This window comes from Berghia stephanieae, chromosome 9, assembly GCF_034508935.2.
Source record: "Berghia stephanieae isolate SIO BIC M18660-M18661 chromosome 9, UCSD_Bste_1.3, whole genome shotgun sequence".
In the NCBI taxonomy this organism is placed as follows: domain Eukaryota; kingdom Metazoa; phylum Mollusca; class Gastropoda; order Nudibranchia; family Aeolidiidae; genus Berghia; species Berghia stephanieae.
Window position 1 is genome coordinate 14,847,092 of NC_088368.1, and position 23,845 is coordinate 14,870,936.

At 35.9% G+C, this 23,845-nt stretch overlaps 2 protein-coding genes across 3 annotated transcripts; both read left to right on the forward strand.

Moving 5' to 3' along the window:
* The first annotated feature begins 209 nt into the window (after positions 1-209).
* On the forward strand, positions 210-22,873 carry LOC144979748 (Golgi-associated plant pathogenesis-related protein 1-like). Of its 2 annotated transcripts, XM_078926726.1 has the most exons (6): positions 210-727; positions 4,629-4,688; positions 18,447-18,559; positions 19,444-19,571; positions 20,647-20,724; positions 21,284-22,873. In XM_078926726.1, the coding sequence occupies exons 1-6, from the start codon at positions 713-715 to the stop codon at positions 21,436-21,438; spliced, it is 549 nt and encodes a 182-aa protein (XP_078782852.1). In that variant the 5' UTR covers positions 210-712; the 3' UTR covers positions 21,439-22,873. The 2 variants fall into 2 exon arrangements, with proteins under 2 accessions (XP_078782852.1, XP_078782850.1); XM_078926724.1 differs by lacking the exon at positions 210-727 and having other exon boundaries at positions 4,549-4,688.
* On the forward strand, positions 5,336-10,879 carry LOC144980181 (uncharacterized). The gene is made up of 5 exons (XM_078927754.1): positions 5,336-5,340; positions 5,608-5,662; positions 6,507-6,611; positions 6,724-6,828; positions 9,345-10,879. The coding sequence occupies exons 1-5, from the start codon at positions 5,336-5,338 to the stop codon at positions 9,450-9,452; spliced, it is 378 nt and encodes a 125-aa protein (XP_078783880.1). The 3' UTR covers positions 9,453-10,879.
* Positions 22,874-23,845: the final 972 nt, after the last annotated feature.

The following is a 23,845-nucleotide window of genomic DNA, read 5'->3' on the forward strand; positions in this document are numbered from 1 at the left end:
GATCAAACACTTCGATGACCTATTACTTACCTGATTGGATTGACCATGACCAATCAGTAATCTTAGATCGAATTTGGACTCAGATCAAGACACTTTATTGATATAATGTAGCCTGTGCGTCTAGCCATGCGTGACGAGCTAATTCGGAAAATTTTTATCGGCACCATTCAATGTTTTCTGTACTAGCCTAATTTGATTGCTTACACTATTTTATTGTAATTTCAGCACCCTGGTGGGGAAATTCACCGTTGACCTTTGAATGATTCGGACAGCTTGGCTGAACAGTTTTCTTATTCAAATGTTGGAGATTCGCTGTTGAAAACCGTAGTCAATTTTTGATCTCTAGTCATTTGGTATTCTATGGTGACTCGATTCGTAGAGCTTATTGTCTCATTCATCGTGCTTTATTGACCAAGGGGAAACTCGCAACGTCCATATCACCTGTCTTTGTAAATTGAAGTGAAGTTTATACTCCATTTTATTATTGTTATTTAAAAATAACAATATGAATCTACTGGTACATATTTAAAATTTTTCTTCTACTGGCTTCTTGAAAGAAAAGTTCTCTGGATATTTTTCTCAATTAGTAAAACTTGGTTCGGATTATTTTTAACTTTTTACGTGTTACTAATAAATTGTTTTCTCGGAGACTTAACTACTTACATACGAGTCAAGCTAGAGTGGCAACGAACGGGATATCCATTGTGGCGAAATGGGATGCGGAGCGGTAAGTGAAAACAACAAAAATAAAAAATAAAAAAATAAATAAAAAACACTTTAAAAAGCCAAACAAAAACAAAGCCAAAAAAAAAATAAAATAAATAAATAAATATGATATGATGAGGATATGAATTTCAATGTGCTAAAATAGGCCAAGGCCTTTAAATGCCCATGACCCGTTAGTATCTGGGCATAGCAAATCAATTAGAAATTTTAGCCGTGAACATTTTTTTAAAAGGTCAAAATATTATTCTCCCTTACGTTGTAACTTTATGTTACTTTGATGGTCTAAATGAGTGCTTAAGAGCTAACTCGACTACATGCATAAAATAAAGATGAGAAGAATAAGGCCCCCAGAAATTACTAGTTACTTTTAAAAATAAAGAACAAATGACGATAATTGATTAAGATGATATGAATAGAAAGATGAAATTTAATTAAATGAGTATTTTGATAAATGAATGGTGATCACAGTTACAAATGGGAATATGTATAATGATATTACGTATCTTATGCGATTTTGATGAGATGATGATAATGTTAGATATTGCAGGCGGACTTGTGGGGTCCCACTTCCAGTTTTGAGAGTAGTTGCAGTTATTCCTCCGAAGGGCCCAGGCTTGATAAATTCTTGACAGTGATTGAACTGGCAAAGGTGACAAAGGAAGCTCCGGCGTCTTGGTGGCGGAAATCAAAATTAGTGAAGTGCTCCACAAAGTCCCGAGAGTAAGATATAAATCTCGGAAATATAGATAATATGAGGAGTGGAATAGTATGGCCGTCAGGGCATAGGTTATTGAGAGAAGTGAGTGAAGAAGATTAGATCGATCAGCTTTTATAATAAGTGGCTACGTGACAGAAGGTAGAACAAAAGTATTCACTAATTTGAAATGAATTCAAAGAGAAGGCTATTAAAGAAAAGATGATCTAATATTAGACGGTAACGTTTTTCTAAGCCTACAGAAATATAACTGGAGTGAGATGAATTCAGTTCTTGCTAAAATAAAACTTTAATAAAATAAATGTGAATAATCGTTACTGTGACAGCCAACAGTCACTCCAACAGATCATATAATAAAAATAATAATAATAATAATAATAATAATAATAATAATAATAATAATAATAATAATAGTAGTAGTAGTAGTAGTAGTAGTAGTAGTAGTAGTAGTAGTAGTAGTAGTAGTAGTAGTAGTAGTAGTAGTAATAGTAGTAGTAGTAGTAGTAGTAGTAGTAGTAGTAGTAGTAGTAGTAGTAGTAGTAGTAGTAGTAGTAGTAGTATTAGTAGTAGTAGTAGTAGTAGTAGTAGTAGTAGTAGTAGATGTAATAGTAATGATAATAATAATAATAATAATAATAATAATAATAATAATAATAATAATAATAATAATAATAATAATAATAGTAATAATAATCGTAAGAATGATAATAATAATAATAATAATAATAATAATAATAATAATAATAATAATAATAATAATAATAATAATAATAATAATAATAATAATAATAATAATAATAATAATAATAATAATAATAATAAATAAGCAATAAATAAAAGAACAAACAAACAATATAAATAAATGTGATGTTTTATATTGCGCAATATCCAGTAACTGAGCTCAAAGCGCTTAATAAGGGCTCCATAGCCAACAACAACAATAAACATTGAAGACGAGACATTTCTCCTTGTAATTATGTGCGGTGTTATCCCAATATTTTTCACTTTCTTTTTTTTTTTTTTTTTTTTCTCTGTTTTTTGTTTGTTTTTGTTTGATTTGTTTGTTTTGTTGTTGTTTTTTTATTGTTGTTGTTTTTTTGTTTTTTTTTGACAGAGACATCCAGGTACTGGTTATACACCTGACTGAGGTGAGAGAATGTGAAAAAAGAGTTTTTCCCAAGGTTCGACTTTCCGCCACCCAGAGAGGAACCCGAACCGAGGACCTTCCTATCCAAAAGCGAATGCCATCCCCTAAAGACTACTAAGAAGTAGTACTTCAGAGCCTTTAGGTCCATAGGAGCCGGAGTTTATGCTGTTTTCTACAGCGTGAATAGGACAATAGCAATTGCTTGATACCCATTTGATAGGACGCTAGTCTATCGCAAAGTACTTTCCGCCAGATTTAACAGACCCAACTACCCATTTACTGCTGAATGGATGGGGGGCGGGGGGGGGGGGGGGGGGGCGGAAAAAAAATCTCGACTGTTGTCAACCCGCGATCGATCTTGGTCCCTTTGTGTGTGAAATGAGTGCTCTACCAACTGAGCTATTGAGACCCCCAAAGACGACTAAGCCGCATCTTGACATAAAAATTGTAAAGAAAGAGGAACATATTCTAATAATATACTAATTTGTTACTTTTATGTTATACAAATTAAAATTTATCAACTTTTTTATTAGTTTTGTGAAAGGTGCAAATGTTGTTTTTTCCCGGAGGGGCACGATATGACTAAAGATGTTATATATCCGCCCCAGTAAAAAGTGTTCTTATTGTAAATTATATTGACAAAAACACATGTTTGCAGGTCTGATAACTGACCAGAGTTATATAGATACTTGTTTTAATAATGTTGTAATGGACAAAGTTGTGTTTGATTGAGACAATGTTTACCTTCTTGCAGGTCTGATAACCCAACTTGTTATGGGCTCATTATTGTATTGGATGTGCCCTCAACCGCGCAAAATATTGACCATTACAACAATGTTAAATCGAACTCGCAATACGTTCGGTTACCAGACTCTTACCAGTTTCTTCCCAAGAACCATCGAGGAATGGAACACTCTCCCACCAGAAATCCTAGATATTACCAAAAAAAAATAACAATATGAAATCGAATGTAAGCTTTAATTTAATTACGTAAACAGATAGAATGGACGAATAACTTAAAATAATAATTCATCTTAACAACGCCACTACCACATCATCTCCTTCGTCTGTAGTGTTTCATTCATCCTGTTTGTTGATAAAGGGGAAACCCGAAACGTCATTCTATCTGTTTTTGTAATTAAATTGAATCTTACATTCAATTTCACATTGTTATTTATTTCTTCGAGCTTCGAGCAGCAACATTTACATTAGATATTACCAACAACAACAAATTTGGTCAACTATTAAACATTTATCTTTCAACTCAATAAAACAATAATGAAGAAAGTCACCACATAATTGTATAAAATCTGCAGTGATGGGCAATCCGCCTTTTGCAGATAAAGACGTTGAACTTGAACTTGAACTCGTAAATGTGTGCACGTAGAGTTGAGAGTCACGTGCACTTACGAGTATTTGCAGGTGTGATAACCCAATCTAATATGAGCTCATTGTCATAGTTGTAATGAAAATCTTTTTAAAAAATGATACAAAATATAGTCCATTACCACAATGTTAAACTAGGCCCATAATTGCGTTCGGATGACAGACCTCGCAGAACAAGGACGAGAGACGCATGCACACAACCAACATGATGTTCTCTCTCTAATAACTTTTCCGCCGGTGAAGTCACAGACTATGGGTGGCGTCCAATCAAGGGACGCTATTCTTCCGCTAATCTCATTCCCTATATTAAACGTCGGTTGAGAGTACTTCAATTACACAATGTGAGTTAACAGATCCTCAAACTCTCAGTTCAAGGAAAGCCAATACTATAAAGACTAATTAATGGACTTCAAAACAATATGTCCAGATTTGTCCCTTCCCTATGGAACTCCCACCAATTGTCATTCTAATTTAATCATGTCTGCAGATCGGGATTTGGCCCAATATGTCACGAGTTGTGCGAAGATTGTGCAAGTACTCTATCTTTGGTGCGCATTCTAATTGAACACGACGTAACACAACAAATGGCAAATAAAGAATAGCATAAAACAAACAATGATTGACTTAAAGAAAGGAATATTTTCTGTATTTCAGAGTCAAGATGCCGACACAGAAGAAAAGAAAAAGCCTTTATCTAAACCAACCAAAAATACGGTAGGTGAACTTTCTATATACACACATTTGGTTTGAGTCAATTCATTTGAGTTTTAAGAAACAAAATGTCCGTCTACATGTGCCATATTCATGCTAAACGGCCTGTATCTGAGGTTGCAGCTTCTAATGCCTGATGGCTTCGTCTCACACTACATAACGTTCTATCCAGATGGCTAATTCGTTGCCACATTCGTGTACAATCGCGAAACCGACCGATAGCATCGTCACAATGCAAAGCTCAACCAGATGCTCTGTAGTACGGCTATGTGATCTTGTTGTATGACACTCGCTTTTGGATCGTAAGGTCCTGGGTTCGAGCCTCGCTCGGCGCATATTTGAGTCCTTGGAAAAGACTCTTTATTCGCATTATCTCACCGTACTCAGGTGTAAAATGAGTACACGGCCGTCAACAGCGTTGTCTCTGTCTGAAGAAAAAAATGCAATATCGCCTAACAGGTATTATATCTCGTTCTACATATTACGTGTTGCTATTAGACAGGGACCTTTGTAAAGCGCTTTTAGCACATTTAGTAGATATCGAGCTATATAAAAGCTCAATTTTATTTTTTTTTTTATGCTCTGTAAATCTGAGTTCTTTGCGCAATGTGTACATCAGGGACAGGTGGACATTTCCCAAATGATATAACATGGGGTTAGGCAGGCTCTATAGATAGTATGCGGTTAAACAGCTGATCGGAGTGGAAGTTTACTTCCGGCTGGCAGAAAGCAATGGAAGACAATGGCGTAGAATAGTAAAATATTAGTTTCTGTCGATAATCTTCCATATTTTTCTGGTTCTAGACATAAATATATATATTTTTTTAAATTCCCGTTAATGATGTAGACCCCTATGCCATTTGTGAACACGACTGGTGCCATAATCTTTAGGAACTACAGCCAGTCTCATCGTTTGATGTAGCGAACTACCTCGTCACGACCACAAGTTTCTGTCTACACGGTCTACACATTTCACGGTAAGTCTGTATTATTTAATCGTTTCCCTATGCTATACCTATACTATGTTACACCATTCACGGCTAATTGTAAGATTTATTCTCAAAAAATCACAGAAGACAGATATGTCGAACCTGACACGGGAATATTAATATGATATGACCTGCTTCACGAGTCGTGATCATCTTAGTCTTAGTCTTAGTAAGTTTAGTCTAAGTTAAGTCAGTCTAAGTAGTGGATCAATGAGTCTTTGTGGTTACATTCAAATTTCAACTATTTTGCCTTTAAGGTGATGAATTCCTCCGAATTCACAAAAGATTATAAATAATAATTTAAATTAAAAACACCAGGGCAGGCAATGACTATGAAATCAATGTGGTCCCGCGTCCAAATCAAACTGATTAATACAGTAACAAAACATCATGCACATAAGACTGTTTTAAAAGCCCCACCCCATTCCAAGGGACTGAGCTTGATCCCGAGTGAATATTTTTTTTCTAATCCCACTCCCCTTGTCAATCCAGCAGTGATTGGGTAGCTGAGTCTGTTAGATCTAGCGGAAAGTACTTTGACATAGACTAGAGTCCTATCTAAAGGGTAGCAATTGCTATGGTCCGTTTCGCGCTTTTCAAACCAGGTTAAACTTGCTCCATTGAATGACTACTTTTTTATTCGATATTTTACTCAATCCCCCAACTATATAATTTTTAGCCCCACGGCTGATGTTGAGTTATAGAATTGTGTCTCTCTGAATAATTCTAATAACCTTTCAGATGAGTACTCCACATTTCACAGCAAATTTAATTCACTGTTGTTAACTAAGTGTGAATAATATTACCACCATTGCCACAATTTTTTTTTCAGGCTTACAGGGGACTGACTACTTATAATCAGGCCTACAATGGATCGGTGACGGATGTAAAATGGTTTAAGCCTCCTAGCTGTGGGAAAGTGGTACTAGCTGCTAAGGTAATTCTAATAACCTTTCAGATGAGTACTCCACATTTCACAGCAAATTTAATTCACTGTTGTTAACTAAGTGTGAATAATATTACCACCATTGCCACAATTTTTTTTTCAGGCTTACAGGGGACTGACTACTTATAATCAGGCCTACAATGGATGGGTGACGGATGTAAAATGGTTTAAGCCTCCTAGCTGTGGGAAAGTGGTACTAGCTGCTAAGGTAACCCCCTTGTCAGTGTGTTCGGACATAAACGTTTAAATGGTTTTTCGACTCATGGCAGTCCCGTTAACTCAGTTGGTAGAGCACCCATTTCACAATCAAAGAGACCGAGATATATCCTAGATGAAATTAAGACCCCACCCCCTCCCCTTTCTTTTATTTTTGTACACCCAGCAGTAATTTGGCAATAGAAAAGCGCCCTATTTGAAGGGTAACAAGTTATTTTCACACTATAGAAACTGGGATGAAATCTGGCTCTATAGACCTAATGGTTCTGATGGACTACTTTTGGTGCTTGCGACACTATTAGGTCATTTTCAGCACAATTAAAAGCTGTTGCGAAATAATTGTAAGAAAAATGGGCTTGGATCAAATAAAGAGCAGAAGTAGATCAAAGTTATTAATGTGCTTAGTTTTGAGATCGCCTAACAGTTCCATCCAGAGACGGAATACACTCAAATGTTTATGTTTGATTTAAGGGTTTTACTGCACTTGCGACACATTTCAGCACCAGTAAAAAGGAATAAAATGGGATTGTAAAAATTTCCAGATTTACAATTAAAAGCACACAAGAAAAGTAAGACAAAGAGGAACAAATGTAGATTCCAAGAGAATGCTATCAGTGTACTAAGTCTGATAACACCCAAAAGTCTCATCCTGACACAAGCACAGGTCCCCCCTAAGAGGAATACACTCAAACGTTCACGTATTATTTTTTTATTATATTATATTAAGTTACGTTATGCCTTTTGCGCAGCGATATCATAAGATATCGTCGCCTAGGCATTCCACGAAGGAATATAGATAACTCATCAAACAAGATGTCTGATGTCAACAGGAATCACCCATGTTGTCCAAGTGAGCAAATTGGGGGTTAATAATCTTGCTCAAGGAAAAAAAAACGAAAGTGCCTGAAGCGGGGCTCGAACCTGGGACATCCGGATCACAGTGCACTGCCTTAACCACTCGGCCACTTCGCCCCCCCATATTATATATACACATATATATATAATATAATAAAAAAATTTTACGCGAACTGATTTACAAGACAAAATTTTTTTTTTTTCCCAAAACCAACAATATTCATTTGACTGTTTCTCTCTCAGCCAATGACTCCGGCAAGGGAAAGGACAAAACCAAGTAATCTCATTCCAAGACAAGGACATAAAGAAACTTGGAAAACAATATAAGGGATAGAGGACACAGCATGCCCTCTTGCCACCATGGGAAGTCAAAGACCCCACCCAGTCTATTGTTTATAAAATGTTGATTATAAATTTACAAAATAAATTTACATCCATTTGTCACTCTCTCATCTAAGGACAGGGAAAAAAAGCATGTAATCTTATTCCAAAACAAAGATAGAAAGCTACCTGAAAAAGGAATACAGACATAGGGGGGTGAAGAAAGCAATAATGACCTTGCCCACAATGGAAGGTCAATGACCCCACACCCAGGGTAGAAAAATGAGAACTCAGTCAAGCATTCACCATCAAATTACAAAAGCAACGGATAAAACAAATTTTTAAAAAAAGTCATTACAGTACTTTATTTTCTTTATTGTGCTCCAACTTCATGTTTAAATATACAATGGATTTCTATTTATTTGCCAATTCAAAAATATTATTAGGTTTTGAATATTATTGCAGAACATATAATATAGCAATGACTATCCCGCACAAATCTTTAGGCCTCTTTTTCGCTCACGAAGTGCCCGAATTCGCGTCAAACTATGGGACGAAGCCGTTTCGAATATGCTATTTAAAAAAATTAATTTCGACGCTGTTTATCTATGAATATAACTGAAAGTTGGCACACTGTTAGAAAAAAGGTCATTTTAGATTATGTCAAGCGACAAAACTCGTGCGATTACCAGAAGACCGTTAAAAATAGATTTTTACTCTTTGGAGTAAAATATTTCTAAAACTACCGGGCGTGGAGGTTTTGTCGCTGAGAAGGTAATACATGAACATTTCTTCTTTTTGGTTGTAAAATTTCATATGAATATGACGAGTACTTTTCCCATATTTTACAAAACACCATCCTAATTTGCTCTTCAAGTTTCAATCTTTTAATCCACTTATTACGCAAGATACAACCAAAGGTCGAAAAAAAAAAATGCCGAAAAAGCGTCCCATATTTTCGCGTTTTTTTCCTCTTTGCGGGTCATCCAAATAAATGACACCTTTAAAACTGTATAACTTGTTTATTTATGAATGGATTTTCAAAATTCAAAAACATTTTTACTCAGTGGAGATAGGGCTTGGATTTTAGACAAAAATTTTCTTCAAAAAGAGAAAAAAAACATTTTTCATAGTCATTGCTATATAATAATGGTAACAGAAGTAATACTACAACTAGTACAATTTTTTCACAAACATTTCGGGCAAAAGTAAAAATGTTTAACACATGTATTAGTCTAATGAAAAGAATGAAAAGGATTACAAAGGTATATAAAATCAAGCATTATTGGAAAAGAATAAATAAAAAGTCTGACTGCTTTCTTTTCGTTTCAGGTTCGCCATTCCCAAAAATTGGGTTATAGTGGACTCCGTGTGTCGACAAGTGCTTTCTGCTCAGCATCAAGATGGGAACCTGAAATGTCTGTCTTCACAATCCTGTAAAAGAAATACCAAGATTAAGTTAATACATAGAGCAAATAGTACATTATTGACCTACCACCTCTGGCGTCTATCGTGTCACTGGGAATTTTAATTTTAATATTTTAATATGTTTGAAAACAAAGAAAACTTAAGCCCCATTTCCTCAAATACGCAAGTCATTCATTTTACAGGTCAAAATAATTTTTTTTTTAAGTTTTTCTTTGACTTCAACTTCAAATGCCAATAGTGCCTGAACCTTATGATGAATTCCAAAATGGTTTGGCATATTTATGTGGAAATCTATTCTTTTAAAAAAATAGAGTTGTGGATCACCATTGCTCCATACAGCAAATGTTAAATATTTATCATCGAGCACAAAATTACTGGCAAACCTAAAAATTCTAAAACTATTTATTTACAAACTCTACAAGTAACACGCAAATATTTTAAAAACTAAATGTAATTCTATCGCCTGTGGAATCAAACTATGTATGCTCAGAAAATCTGCTGTACTGTAATGTTCGGGCAATTATTGGCCTTCGCCAAAAAAAGAAAAAAAAATAAGAACTGTATTTCCTACATCAGTATACAAAAAACACACATATATGTTTTCTCTACACAGGAAATTCCATTGAGTGTTACAAGCGCTGCACCTAACCATCAACTTCTTGTAGGTACCGCTAGCTATAACCAATAAAAATGGACAAACTTAGCCCATAATATTTTACATTTCTGGGAATGTTTGTTTTTTCTTTTATGCCATATAATTTATTAATTTTTTTTATTTAATTTGTTGCCAGCGTGTGTATTTTGTACATACGTACATAGGGAATAGGTACATGCTTCTGTAAAAAAACTTTTGATTGGTCATTCTGCTGATTTGTGCAGATTGCCTTTTACCACAATGAAATGACAATTAAAAATAACATGTAGACTATAATATTAATATATTCATTTAGCTAAGGTTAATAAAACATTTCCTCCCAGATCTTAATAATTGAGGAATAAATCAATATGGGTGAACTCATTTAATTCTATCTATCTCATCATAAGAACACTTTGTCACTACGTTGTGTGGCCTTGAGCAAGTCACCTCAGCCCTAGCTCAGTTTGTGGCGCTGTGTTGCGGCAATGGCTGGGTTATTTCAGTCTCCCTTTAGAATAGACTCCAAAGACAAAATTTCCCTAGAGGTGAATAAAGAGAATCTATATTTTTAAAATTTGTAACGCTATAGTCAAAGACAAAAACCTTCAGGATTTTCTAATTTTGTATGAACTATCCTAAAAGGCAACCTATCCATAGCATAGAAGGACATGCTCACAATAGTATTCATTTCATTTCCCTCAAATTTAATGGATCTTCCTCTTTTATTAATTGTCATTGCCCATTCATTCAATAAAACAAAATTAATCAACATAATAAAGACAAAGCTTTTGATTCAAATGAAGTGATGGTTTTTGTTCAGTTATTTATTATCTCTGAAGTTAAAAGTCTTAAAACTCAACCATGTAAGCTTTTGTACAGTCTGGTTATTTGAAAAAAAACTTCTCTTGATGTCAGTTCTTGCACCAACAATTTGGACAAACTTTTGACTTCATTACTGGCTCACCAGACAGGCATTCCTTACATACCTTATGAGCAAATGAAGTCACTTGATATGTGCTCTATTCCCCTTTGTCTTATTACATTCCTCATAGTCATAGATTTGTGTCTTAACTTTACAATATGAAATATGATTTTGTGCCCTTTGTCTATTGTTATGTGCATAGATCTACAATCTTTTCACTCTCTATTCAACTTCCTTTCAACTGGCAATGCAATGACCTTAAAGTGTAATGAACGGCACAAACGTTGCTAATCTCACTTTTTACCCCCAAAAAATTGCTTGATTTGGACCTATTAAATTTCCTGAGAGTGAGATCTGCTTTTATTTTTATATAGCGCATGCAATATCCACCCAAAGCACTTTACAAGATGTCCCAAGCCAACAGAAACATTAACATGTAGGAAGAGATATCATGCCTACATAAATATTGTTTTAAGCAGATACAATCAATACACTTACATTTACATGGTCAATGATTGAGCTAGTTTCTCCAATTGTTGATTGTTCAACTAGAGCCGTTGCTGCCTGCAGTCATTGCGTTTGTTCCTATCTTTAAGACATGAGTAATGGTCTGTTTTTTTCTCTGCCCCATGTCCAAGCTTTAACGTTGGAACCCAATCAGGATCAGTTTCATCAAGCAGTGATGCTGGCCTTCCTGTAAAGGCAAAAAAATTGATTGTTGAAATATATTACGTCATTTCTTGCCTATTACAATCTGGTCCTGGTCCTTGTGTGGCTATGTGGTCTAGTGGTATGACACTCGATTTTGGATCGGAAGGTCATGGGTTCGAGCCTCGCGCTCGACGCATAGTTGAGTCCTTGGAAAAGGCTCTTTATTCACATTCTCTCACCGTACTCAGGTGTAAAATGAATACCTGGCCGTTTACAGCATTTTCTTTGTCCGAAAAATTGTAGTGTCGCCTAAAAGGCGTCATGTCCCGTTCTACATGTTAAATGTTGCTGTTGACCAGGGACCCCTTGTACAGCGCTTTGAGCACATTTAGTGGATATTGCGCTATAATATAAAGCTCAATTTTTAAATTTTTTTTTTTTTACAATCCTTAAGCTTTCCGTTAAATTTACATCAAGCTTTGTCAAATTAGAACAAGGGTAGAACAATTATATAGTGCAATTTCCATGAAATGAAAATTTGTTCAAAGCGCTTTGCAAGGGGTTTATAGCCAACACTTCTTCACTAGAGAAATTCAAGCGTCGATTGAAGACATTCTTATTCCGACAGGCTTTCTTTTATTTATGTGTATAATTAGCGTTGTTCGTGTACTGTGTTAGGGCTTCATGATTAAGTTAATCTATGTTTTGCGCCCAGAGCCCTCCTGATGAAGGGATGTTTAGTGCATGGGCCAGTGGGCGAAACCCTCCCCCCCCCCTGGGGGAGTTTTCGCCACATGGTTTTTCTGAAACAGCAATATATCTTGAGTATTAATCCGGGTGTTACCGTTTTTTCAAGTGTCATTTACGAGAGTTACGGCCCTTGAAAGGTCATTAGGTGCAATTTTTTGTGAAATCGTTTTTGTGCATAAAATGGTTGTTTATCACCTTAAAATTGTTTCACATACAATCAATAATGGAATTTTATTGTAATTTCTCATTTTTTGCCTCATATCATAAAATATTTTACAAAGCCATATAGCGTTTTAAAATCTTTGATAGCCATTTTCTCTATAATTTGAAAAAAAAATCTATTACAGTGTACTTGTTTCCCTTCAGGATGAATAAACAAGAGGGATTTTGCACTAGCACAATTCAGGCATGCTTCAGGGACATATAACACAAATTAATCAGGGTGTTACAGTTTTTTCAAGTATCATTTACAGGAGTTATGGCCCTTGAAAGGTCATCGGGTGCAATTTTTCGTGAACTCATTTTTGTGCATAAAATGATTGTTTATCACCCTAAAATTGCTTCAAATGCAATAAATAGTGGAATTTTATTGTCATTTATTATTTTTTGCCTCATGTCATAAAATATTTTACAAAGCCATATAGCGTTTTTAAATCTTTGATAGCCATTTTCTCTATAATATGAAAAAAATATATATTACAGTGTATTTGCTTCCTTTCAGTGATAAATAAACAAGAGGAATTTTGTACTAGCACAATTCAGGCATGATTAATGGGCATATAACACATATACATTTGTAACATTTGACCTTGCTGTAGCAAAGAAAGCTTACGATATTGTCTGGCAAAACCCACAGCTTTACAAAACAGTCATTATTCACCTGGGTGTCTTTCACACCATAATTTCATATCTTGGTGCCCTGGGAAAGCTCCAAAGTGGATCTGGTTTTGAAGAAATTGTGACTGAAGCAGGGCTATGTGCACATGGTTCTATGGATAGGGTTATGAGTGGAAAGAACTACAACAGGGCTATATGAGTGCATGTGTCTGTTTTGGAGGCTCTAGAGAGGCTTCTGCTTGCAAAATTTGAGCAGGACACGGATTCAAAACTCAGTAAAGACCTCATGTCTTACATAAAGGAATTCACCGAAGGAATTTCAAGCCATACAGCTAATAAAATTCTCCAGTCAACTGTGTATGCTGAGTTATTTTCCCAGTATGAAGCCTTCAAAGAGAGTGTCCGCTCAGGAAAGTACGGAAAAACTGCACAATACTGGATCCAATACATGGACAGAGTTTGGCTTCTCCTCCAGTTTCTGCGAGCTACAAAGACAAACAACTTTCTTCTTCATATATCTTGTTTAAAAGAACTGTGCCCACTGCTTTTTACCATGAATCACCATAATTATGCCAAGTATATCAGTGTATATTTTGTGTCACTAGCCAACCTGATTCATTCCCACCCAGGGGCAGAAGAAATGTTACAAGATAATGGATTTAGTGTCAAGTGTCAAGGACGCCTGCTGGAAGAATAGCAGTTGATATGACCATTGGACAAACAATAAACAAACATGCAAAGACAAAAGGAGGTATTGTTGGGTTCAGCAAGAGTCTTCCAAGCTATTACCGTTGGAGTGTAACAAGACACAATCGAGCAGAATATGTATCAGCAACCCAAAGAATGATCAGCAACAACAACTGTATAGATATAGACACCCACAAAGAATTGAACCTTGCAGAAAAAAGACAAAGTGAAAAGCGAGTGCAAAAGATCCTCCAGGCATTTTCAGCATTTATCAATCCCTTTGAAGTTGAAGATGGTCTGGTCAGTCTAGCTTCAGGAATGAAAATGCAAGAGGATGTTGCTGATGACCTGCTAGCCGTGGAAAAAACAGGAAAAAGATTGTTTGAAAGTTTTGTTGAAAACAGACTGAAGGAAAAGACTGTAGAATTTCACAAGCCATTAGAAAGGAACAAGACCAAGACATTTGCATTATTGAGGAAAGTGGTAACAGTGAAAAAAGACATGAACGTGGTCAAAATCAAGGTACAAAGAAATTTATTTGGCCAGCTTCTTGTTTTGTCCCAAGAGCACAGTGTTGATCTTCAAAAAGTTCTTCAATATCCTCTAACACCTACTCCATGGTCGCTGGCTTCATCAGATGGTTTACCTCTGAAGACCAACAAAGCAACTCTGTTGCACAAGCTCACGCCTGACAATTCATTAATGTTCGAGGATTATGCAAAAAAACAAACAAACACCGTTTACATTGTTGATGGCAATGCACTGTTACAAACTCTGTCAGCAATCCCAAATACATTTGGTGAAGTAGCCAAACTTACATTTTCCTCCTTACCACAAGCAGCTTGTGTGCACTTTGTGACTGATACTTACATAGAAGATTCAATCAAAGGTTGTGAGAGATTGAGGAGAGGATCTTCTGAAGATAATGCATACTTGTTAAGAGGATCTGCAACAACAGTGCCCAGACGTTGGAAATCATTTCTCAGCTGCGTTGATAACAAAAGATCTCTTATCAGGTTTCTCCTCAAGGAATGGGAAAGTAACGAATATGCAAAGAAACTGAGAAACAGGGAAATCTTCTTTGTCTGTGAAGAGAGAGATGCACCTTACTTTACAGTGACACGGATGAATTTACCACAGCTGTACCTTGTCTAGATCTCTACTCATCACAGGAAGAGGCAGACACACGAATTATACTGCACTGTCAATATGCTTCCCGCCAACCAAACTGTGAAACAATTGTTGTCAGATCACCAGACACGGATGTCTTCTTACTTCTCCTTTCATTCTCAGAGACAATTGGAAAGACCCTGATTTTTTATACTGGCTGTGGCAACAACAGGCGACAAATCAATGTCTCTCAGATAGCAAAGACTTTGTCTAAACAGATGTGTGATGCATTACTTGGTGTCCATGCATTCACAGGCTGTGACACAACAAGTTGCTTTGCTGGGCAAGGAAAGCTGAAAGCTGAAAGCTCTAAAATTTCTTCAAAAAGAGGAAGATCTTAGAATTCTGTTCTCCAGATTTGGAACATCAGCAGCTGTTTCGAGTAATGACTGTCTCATGTTAGAGTCATTTGTGTGCAAGCTGTATGGCAAAACCTCATGCACAAGTGTCAACAAAGTGAGGTATGACATAGTTCGCCAGCGTTTCAAAGGAAAGAAAGGTACCATCTCATGCAGTGGTGGAATTGATCTGTGTCAGATGCCTCCTTGTAGTCAAGTATTGACACTGCACATATCAAGAGCCAACTTTCAAACTCTCATTTGGAGGAATGCAGTGTGCCAGAATCCTAGCATTCCAAAACCAGAGGATAACGGTTGGCAGAGAAATTCTGCAAATGAATTGGAAGTACAGTGGTTCAAAGATGCTTTCATTCCAGATGAGTTTGGCGCACTATAAATCTATACCATTATTATTATTATTAACAGCAAGACTTTACATGCAGGTCGAGACATGACGCTTGTTAGGCGATATTACATTTTTTCCGGAAAGAGACAATGCTGTTTAACAGGCCTGCATCTGCCCCCTGAAAACTTGCCTGAAAATCCTCCAGCTGAAGCTTTTTCAATAACATGAGCAAACATCCCCATTTCCCAGAATATTTTCTTAGAATTTTACCAATTCAATAGGCTGTTAAACAAAATGAAAAAGTATTTTAATTAATTTTTTGTTCCGGCAGATCGAAATTGCCAGAAATGCCGGCAAATTTACAGGCCTATGTTAAAAGCCAGTTACCCAATTTATGCCTGAGTATGGTGAGAGAATGTGAATAAAGTTCCTTTCCCAATGACTCAACTGCTCAGAACGGGTCTGGAACCCTAATCCTTCCAAAATGACGGTGATAACTATACCACATAGCTGCAATTAAAGTATCGGGATCCCAAAGGACAATTTTTTTTAATTGAAATTTTTTTATTATTATTATTGTCATATTTGGGAAAAATTCCATATGAAGGCCCTAATTCAATGACTATACGAAACATTATAACTAATCCTCACCTTGAGTTAAAATTAGTTTCTAACTATGAAAATTATGAAAAGTCATTTTAGTGGATTGATAGAGGTCGATTGTTTCTTTCTTTGGATTAAAATTTAAAATAATAATAATTATAATATTAATTTTGTCAGTAAAAAAATAACCATTACTATCATTATAAACTGACACTGGCAATCACTAAGCAGCGTGTTAAACTTCTGTCAAAAACTAGCATTTACATGTCCAACAGCGGTGTAGAAAAGCAGTTTGTTCGTGTTACTTTACAATACACCACCAACGGAGGAACAGAAAAAAAAAACTTAAGAAAAACGCAACCTTACTTTTAATATTTCTTCAAATGGAGAACATGTTTTTAAAATGCACAATATATTAATCTTGACAAAGCATAAGTTATAAACTGGAACATTATAATTATAAAATGAATGATCAGAACAACAGTGAAAGACTTCCTAATCTCATAAAAGCCAAATCTTGAAAACGAAAGTAGCCCTATCACTATCGGTAATGAGGCATTTGGTTTTGATTTAGAGTATGTTGCACGAGAAATGCATGAAATATTCATGGTCCTATCTGATAACTAAACACAACAAATAAAAGATCATCCATCCGGACCGTGTATGGACCATAAAATTAAAATGATTCCTTCTAGACCGCCTACAGACTACAGATTACATCTGAGTGAGTCTGAGATGAGTCAGATGATTTCTCCAACTTCGGAGTTTCGCATAGAAAAGTCACATCGGTGAAAAATCTCTCCGTAGATTTTGTTAGACCACCGAGTTTGAAATTTTTGATTTGATTTCTCTTCCATGAAAAAGAATAAAACACATATTTACTAAATCATAAACTTGCAACGTCAGAAATTAAGGCAAGGACCTTGGTCGGTTGCCGCCAACTCCGTGACATGCTATGGCCATGGCCCACAATGGCTACATGATGATGATGGAGCGAAGTAAACTTGCTTTGTTCACAATAATTAAAATTAATTCATATCGTATATATAATATTTAAGATTTTAATTTATCCATCAATTCTTACCTTTAACAAAACGATCATTGCAAACTCGGTGGCTGCAAGTTAGATTTGAGCCATCGCCAAATCCCTTTCTTCTGATCGCTGCAACTGTCTCCGCTGGGTTAAATTTATTATTTTTGGGTCCTTCGTCTTCCTAATGGATGGTAACCTGAACATTTTGACTCCATCTCGACCCTGTCTTCTAGTGCATCCGATGATTATGCAGTTATTTGGCACGTTTCGCGTTTTAAAAATTGGACTAGAGCTTGTTTCACATCAATGTTTACAAGCCAGCCAAGTTCTTTTGCCATCCGGAACTAAAGTAGGTCATTGCGTGACGTCATCAGCATTCTATCTATAGCGTAGTCTGTTTGCACCCACCCACTGCCTCCCCTTATTGGTCCCATGCCGAGGCGAGATGGGATTTGCAGTCAGACATTTATGTATAGATAGTATGCAGATGACGTCACTCAAGCCTTTGTTATTGTTATTGCCATCCGCGTTTGTGAGTTGTTCTCACTAAACTGTATTAACCAGACTATAAAAGTTCATGGTTACACAGAGTTTGTGTGTTGGTCCGTTCTACTTCCGGATGGCAATGTTGTGAACTCCTTGGCCGAGCGCATTCTATCTATAATCTGACACCTATTGATGCTATGAGTTTAGGCAAAATACTCATTACATCTACCAGCCGAATAAGGCGTACCAACACACAAAACTATGTGTAACTTTGAATGTTTATAGTCTGAATGTGCTAGAATTTAGTGAGAACTACTCATGAAAATGGCTGTCTAGAAACAATAACAAAGAGTTAAATGACGTCAATTTCGTTCCTTCTGTTGATTAAATTAACTTACAAACTTCTTGTCGTTGCCAAGTGTTTGTTTAGTGTTGTCTCCTTTGATGTCCCTGTTGTATTTATTTTCTCGCCATTTTGTTTTCTCCACCCCCCCCCCCCTACCCCCCCCCCCCCCCTTCCTTACCACATACCCCCACTCTCACAAGTCCGGGCCAGAGACACGTGGAGATATATCGTCAATAGATTTACTAAGACAGTCGTGCTTAAACGCCCACAATGAAAAAAGAGCCAAACACAATGCTCCTCCTCTGACTTTAAGGTAGGTTTGTATTTTCATATTATTATAGTTATAGGTGTGGGATTTGGCAATGTCGTCTTTACTGTCATGAGAGAACAAAATGTTTTGTACAATTTTAAATGCGCTTTAGATTGTAAAACCGGAAAAAAATTTAAATCACAAAGACAATGAAGAAATAGAGTCCGGCGAAGAGGACCTATAAGGACCTGTGCTGGAAACAATCCATAAGTGTCCATAAGTAAGTATGTTGTGATGGTCGTCGCGGTTGTTATCGTCGTCATATTCGTCATTATTGTTATTTGATACACTTCGCCATAAAGCTTTGAAGAGTCTGGTCAAAATAAGATGGTCAACGAAAGCGTCGAATGAGGAGATCAGGAATAGAGTAAATGTCCCTTCTCTAAGTAAAACTGTGGACCATGGAAGATGGAGATGGAGATGGTCTGAAGAATGCCGAGCAACAGCCTTTCTCCCAGCAGTATGACTCTAGCATGGACACCCGACAGCACGAGGAAGAGAGGAAGACCAAAAGAAATTTGGAGAAGGACAGTTGAGAAGGAAATAAGTAAATTAGGGTTAGGATCCTGGAGGGAGACCTTTACTGTTTCAGTCGACAGAAAGTTCTTAATAAGATGTTTTCATGTCCTATTCTTATCGAGATGGGAATGAGTCAAGTATCAAAAGTCCCCACCACCAGCACCACCAGCACCACCAGCACCACCTGCACCACCAGCACCATCATCATCATCATCATCATCATCATCATCATCATCATCATCATCATCATCATAATCATCCTCATCATTTTCATCATTTTCACTTAAGACCTCTATCAATAATGCAACACATTTATTCTGTTACATTATGTCATTAATTATATATTTTTTCTTTTGTTTCGATTCAAGTGACGATTTGAACGAAATGGCACAAAAGTGGGCGGAACATTTGGGAAAGACCGACAAATTTGAACACAGCAAAGGAGGGACAGCCGGTGAAAACTTGGCGGCACACTCCCATCTGGCCATCGACACTGGTATACTGAAGTCGTCTTTCTCTATTATACTATACGGGGTGATTGAATACAAAATGAACACTTCACGAATAATATTATATTTGGCCCACGGCGTCAATCTGGATTTTTGTCGGAAAGTGGAATCCAGATAAAGTCGACACCGTCGGACCTGAAAAATTGGTTGACTTTATCCATTCTCACTAGAACAGTCAGTCATGTCCTGTCCTACATGTTAATTGTTGCTGTTGGCCAGGGACCTTTGTAAAGCGTTTTGAGCACCTTTAGCGGATAATGTTCTATATAAAAGCGCAATTTAAAAAAAAAAAACAACATATTTTGAACCAAAATACGATGTTGATTTTAAGCAGATGTTGACTTTATGAGTGTCCACTTTATGCGGATTCCACTGTAGATAAGAAAAAAAAGGGAATAAAAGCATTCACTCTATAATGTTTCTAATAAATCTCGCATCTATCTATTTCAAAGCTGTTTTAAACTTTTGACGACTTTTTAGAGCAGTGAATCTGATGCTGCGCCAAACTGTCGTTTTTATACATGTCGACACACAAAGATACGAATATAGATTTGTTTTGAAAAAAAAAAAATGTTGGAAACAAATTTGGTTTCGTCATTTTTTTCTCTGTTGAATATTTAAGATCCTTAAAATTGTCAGTCAAACACTGACATCATTTCAGAAATGGCTCCTCAATGGATCGAAAAAATATGGATAAAGTTGATGCATTATCCACAAGTTTTTGATGTTTTTAAAAGCTTAATAGCTCAATACTATCTTAATTTTGATCGCACGCTTTCCAGATTTAAATCCTCTTTCATAATTGACCCTGAAAAAACAATGAAAACAATATCCATCCATAAGTTTTCTAAATGATTTTATAATATATCTTTTTTTCTTATTTCTGGTTGGAGTTAAATAGGTTTTTCATACAGTTATATTTATAGCCGGACATTATGGGTATATTGATCTACACGAATAAAAGATTTTCTCTACTCCCCCCCCCCCCCACCCCACCTTTCTTTATTTTTGTTATACATACAAGTAGTATGTGGTAATTTATCTTATTTATTTATCCTATAGGTGAGGTGATAACCAATATGTGGTATCACGAGATCAAACTGTACGACTTCAACAAACAAGGATTCTCCATGGCAACGGGTGTGCTTATATTATAATTACACTTTTTAGTTTTAATGGTTATATTAAATTTCTACAGAACTCTTAGTAGGCGATGGATGGAGGGGAAGAAGACGGATTATCTCCTTGACTGCAAATTTATAATAATATGATGTGACACTCAGGTTTTGATGTGAACAAATACTCAAGCTTTCTTTTTACGAGAGCCATGACCCCTACGTATTAAGTGTTGCAGTTTGCTATTGCAAAGCGCATTTTGAGCACCTATTAGTAGATATTGCCCTGAGGAATGAATGAATGAAGATGACGTCACATTGCCCTTTTTATTTATTAGACCGGCAGTCAGTGATAAGTCTTCATTAATTTCTCTCTAACAGGCAACACACGTTAAAAGTCACATATAAGTACGTGTGTTATTTCGATATATCTGGCGGGAGTAACAGGTGATTATTTTATCTAAATGCATAGCATCAGTATAGAAGCTCAAGTTTGAGATTTTGAACTGACAAAACTGTTAGAAAACGTTGTATAAAACTTGAATTTGAGATTTGATTAAATTTGTTCTATCATTCTATTTCAGGTCATTTCACTCAAGTCGTGTGGAAATCTACCAGTGAGATGGGAGTGGGGATGGCCAAAAATGAAAATTTGGGAATTTACGTATTCGTGGCCAATTACACACCTCCAGGAAACATGCTGGGATCATTTGAGCAGAACGTGGAACCTGCTGCATAATATTGAAGAGACATTCCAATCTACGTGGCCAAGACAGAGCGACAGATCTCTTTAACTCTCTCCCTACTAGCCGTTTTCAGAGCTTTCCCCAAAACTTCACGCCCACCTAACACAAAAATATAATTTTCTTACTGAAACAAGTACATAATATTCTTCAGCAAAATAAGCTGTACACCCTAGTGTCAAGTTTTTATAGCTTTGATTTTTTTAAATCTTGAAATTTTGTGATTCACAAAAGAAATCAGAATGGTTAAATTGTTGGTTGCATCGTAACGAATATGACGATAATATTCCTATGGTTGGTAAGGAGAGGGTTAAAAGTCAACATTTTTAAAGCTTTCTTTAAATTATCAAATTGACGTAACTGTGCATACTAAATTATTATAAACGGTGGCCTGTAAAAGGATTGAGCTTCTAAAATGATAACATTTTGAATACGGAACGTTTAAGGGCCCAGCTCTGTAGAAATTTACTAGCGAGATAGAGTGAGAATGGCCAAAAATGAAAACTGGTAATGTACGTATTCGCGACCAACTGCGGACAACCAAGAAACATGCTGAAATCCTTTGCACAGAACGTGGAACCTGCTGTTTAGCATTGAAGACTTTCCAATCTGCCGTCCCATATCAGAGTGACGTATCTCTTTTGAAAAGCCCAAATTTTCAAGGGTTTGTTTTAAATATCAAAGTGACATAAATGTGAATACTAATGTTCTTGAACCCATGAACTCTAAACAGTATTGAACAAAATATTAATATATCGGCTTAAACAAATACTAAACACTGAACTTCTCGGGATCAGTTGTGTGAGATAAGAGTGGAGATGGCCAAAAAAGAACAATTGGGAATGTACGTATTCATGACCAGTCATAGTCCACCAGGAAACATAATGGGCTCATTTAACAAAATCGTGGAACCTGCTGCATGATAACGAAGAGACATTCTAATCTCCCATTCCAAGGCAGAGGAAGATTTTGACATAGACAGAGCAGCATAACTACAGGGCCACTTGTGTTTTTCCACTAGAGAGGTACCGTGGACACAAGGAGATTGAGTTAACCCAAGATTAAGTCCGTATAAAATTTCTAATTTTTTTTTGTTTCAGGATTTTCTATAAAATTTGGATGGATTTACTTATAAAGATAACTGACGTTTTCAAAAAAAAACTGCAGTAGATGTAGTCTGAGAAAATCGGTCGGTTAAATTTTAGAGGGACGTCTCGTTGAGGCGCATCTTTCGAGTTCATTCCACATAAATGAATACCCAATGTTACAGATTGGAGTTTTTAAAATAATGTTTCTGAGTTTCACTAAAACATGTAGATACGTCTCTTTCTCTATGAATTGCAATTTAGATCTATATTGTGCCGTCTATTTAGATCATGATCATAATCGTTGTCATCATCATCATCATCTATCTACTACTATAACAACAGCTACTACTACTACTACTACTACTACTACTACTACTACTACTACTACTACTACTACTACTACTACTACTACTACTACTACTACTACTACTACTACTACTATTTTTAGTAGTAGTAGTAGTAGTAGTAACAGTAGTCGTAGTAGTAGTAGTAGTAGTAGTAGTAGTAGTAGTAGTAGTAGTAGTAGTAGTAGTAGTAGTAGTAGTAGTAGTAGTAGTAGTAGTAGTAGTAGTAGTAGTATCATTATCATTGTTATTATTATTATTATTATTATTATTATTATTATTATTATTATTATTATTATTATTATTATTATTATTATTATTATTATTATTATTATATATTTTATATTATTATCGTCTACTCATTTCCATAACGAATGCTGTTATAATTTTGGTACATAAGTTTTAATGTATCTTTTAATAACACTAATTGTATTGAAAAAAAACTTTGCCACTTCTAAGAATCTGAATGTTACTCGAAATCGACTCAATTCTCGGAATTTGTATTCGAGAATGGAGAGGGTTGTTGAATGTGACAGACATTGTTGGTGTTTGGGCTGAAGTAGTTTGATAATCCTCGTTTGAAGATAGTGCGAGTTGCAAGTGAATACTTAAAGATGTTTGAGTTTGTAGATTTGTGTTTTAGTGTTTTTGAGTGGGCTTCTCCTTGAACGCATCAATTTCGTTGTATGTCTAGTTTTTTTTTTCCTGGTGAGATTGAATAAGAGTTCTTTTTACCAACAGAACAACCATATCTGGGGTCCCGATAGCTCAGTTGGTAGAGCACTCGCTTCGCATGCAAAGGAGACCAAGATCGATCACGGGTGCAGTCGAGATTTTTTTCCAAATGAGTCAATTTGTGTTATGTTTGTATAATTTTTGTAAACATGCAAATACGTTGATAGTAGAAATTGTTATCATTTCATAATCTAACAGTACGATTATTGTGATAGTGACAATTATAAAAATGTTTA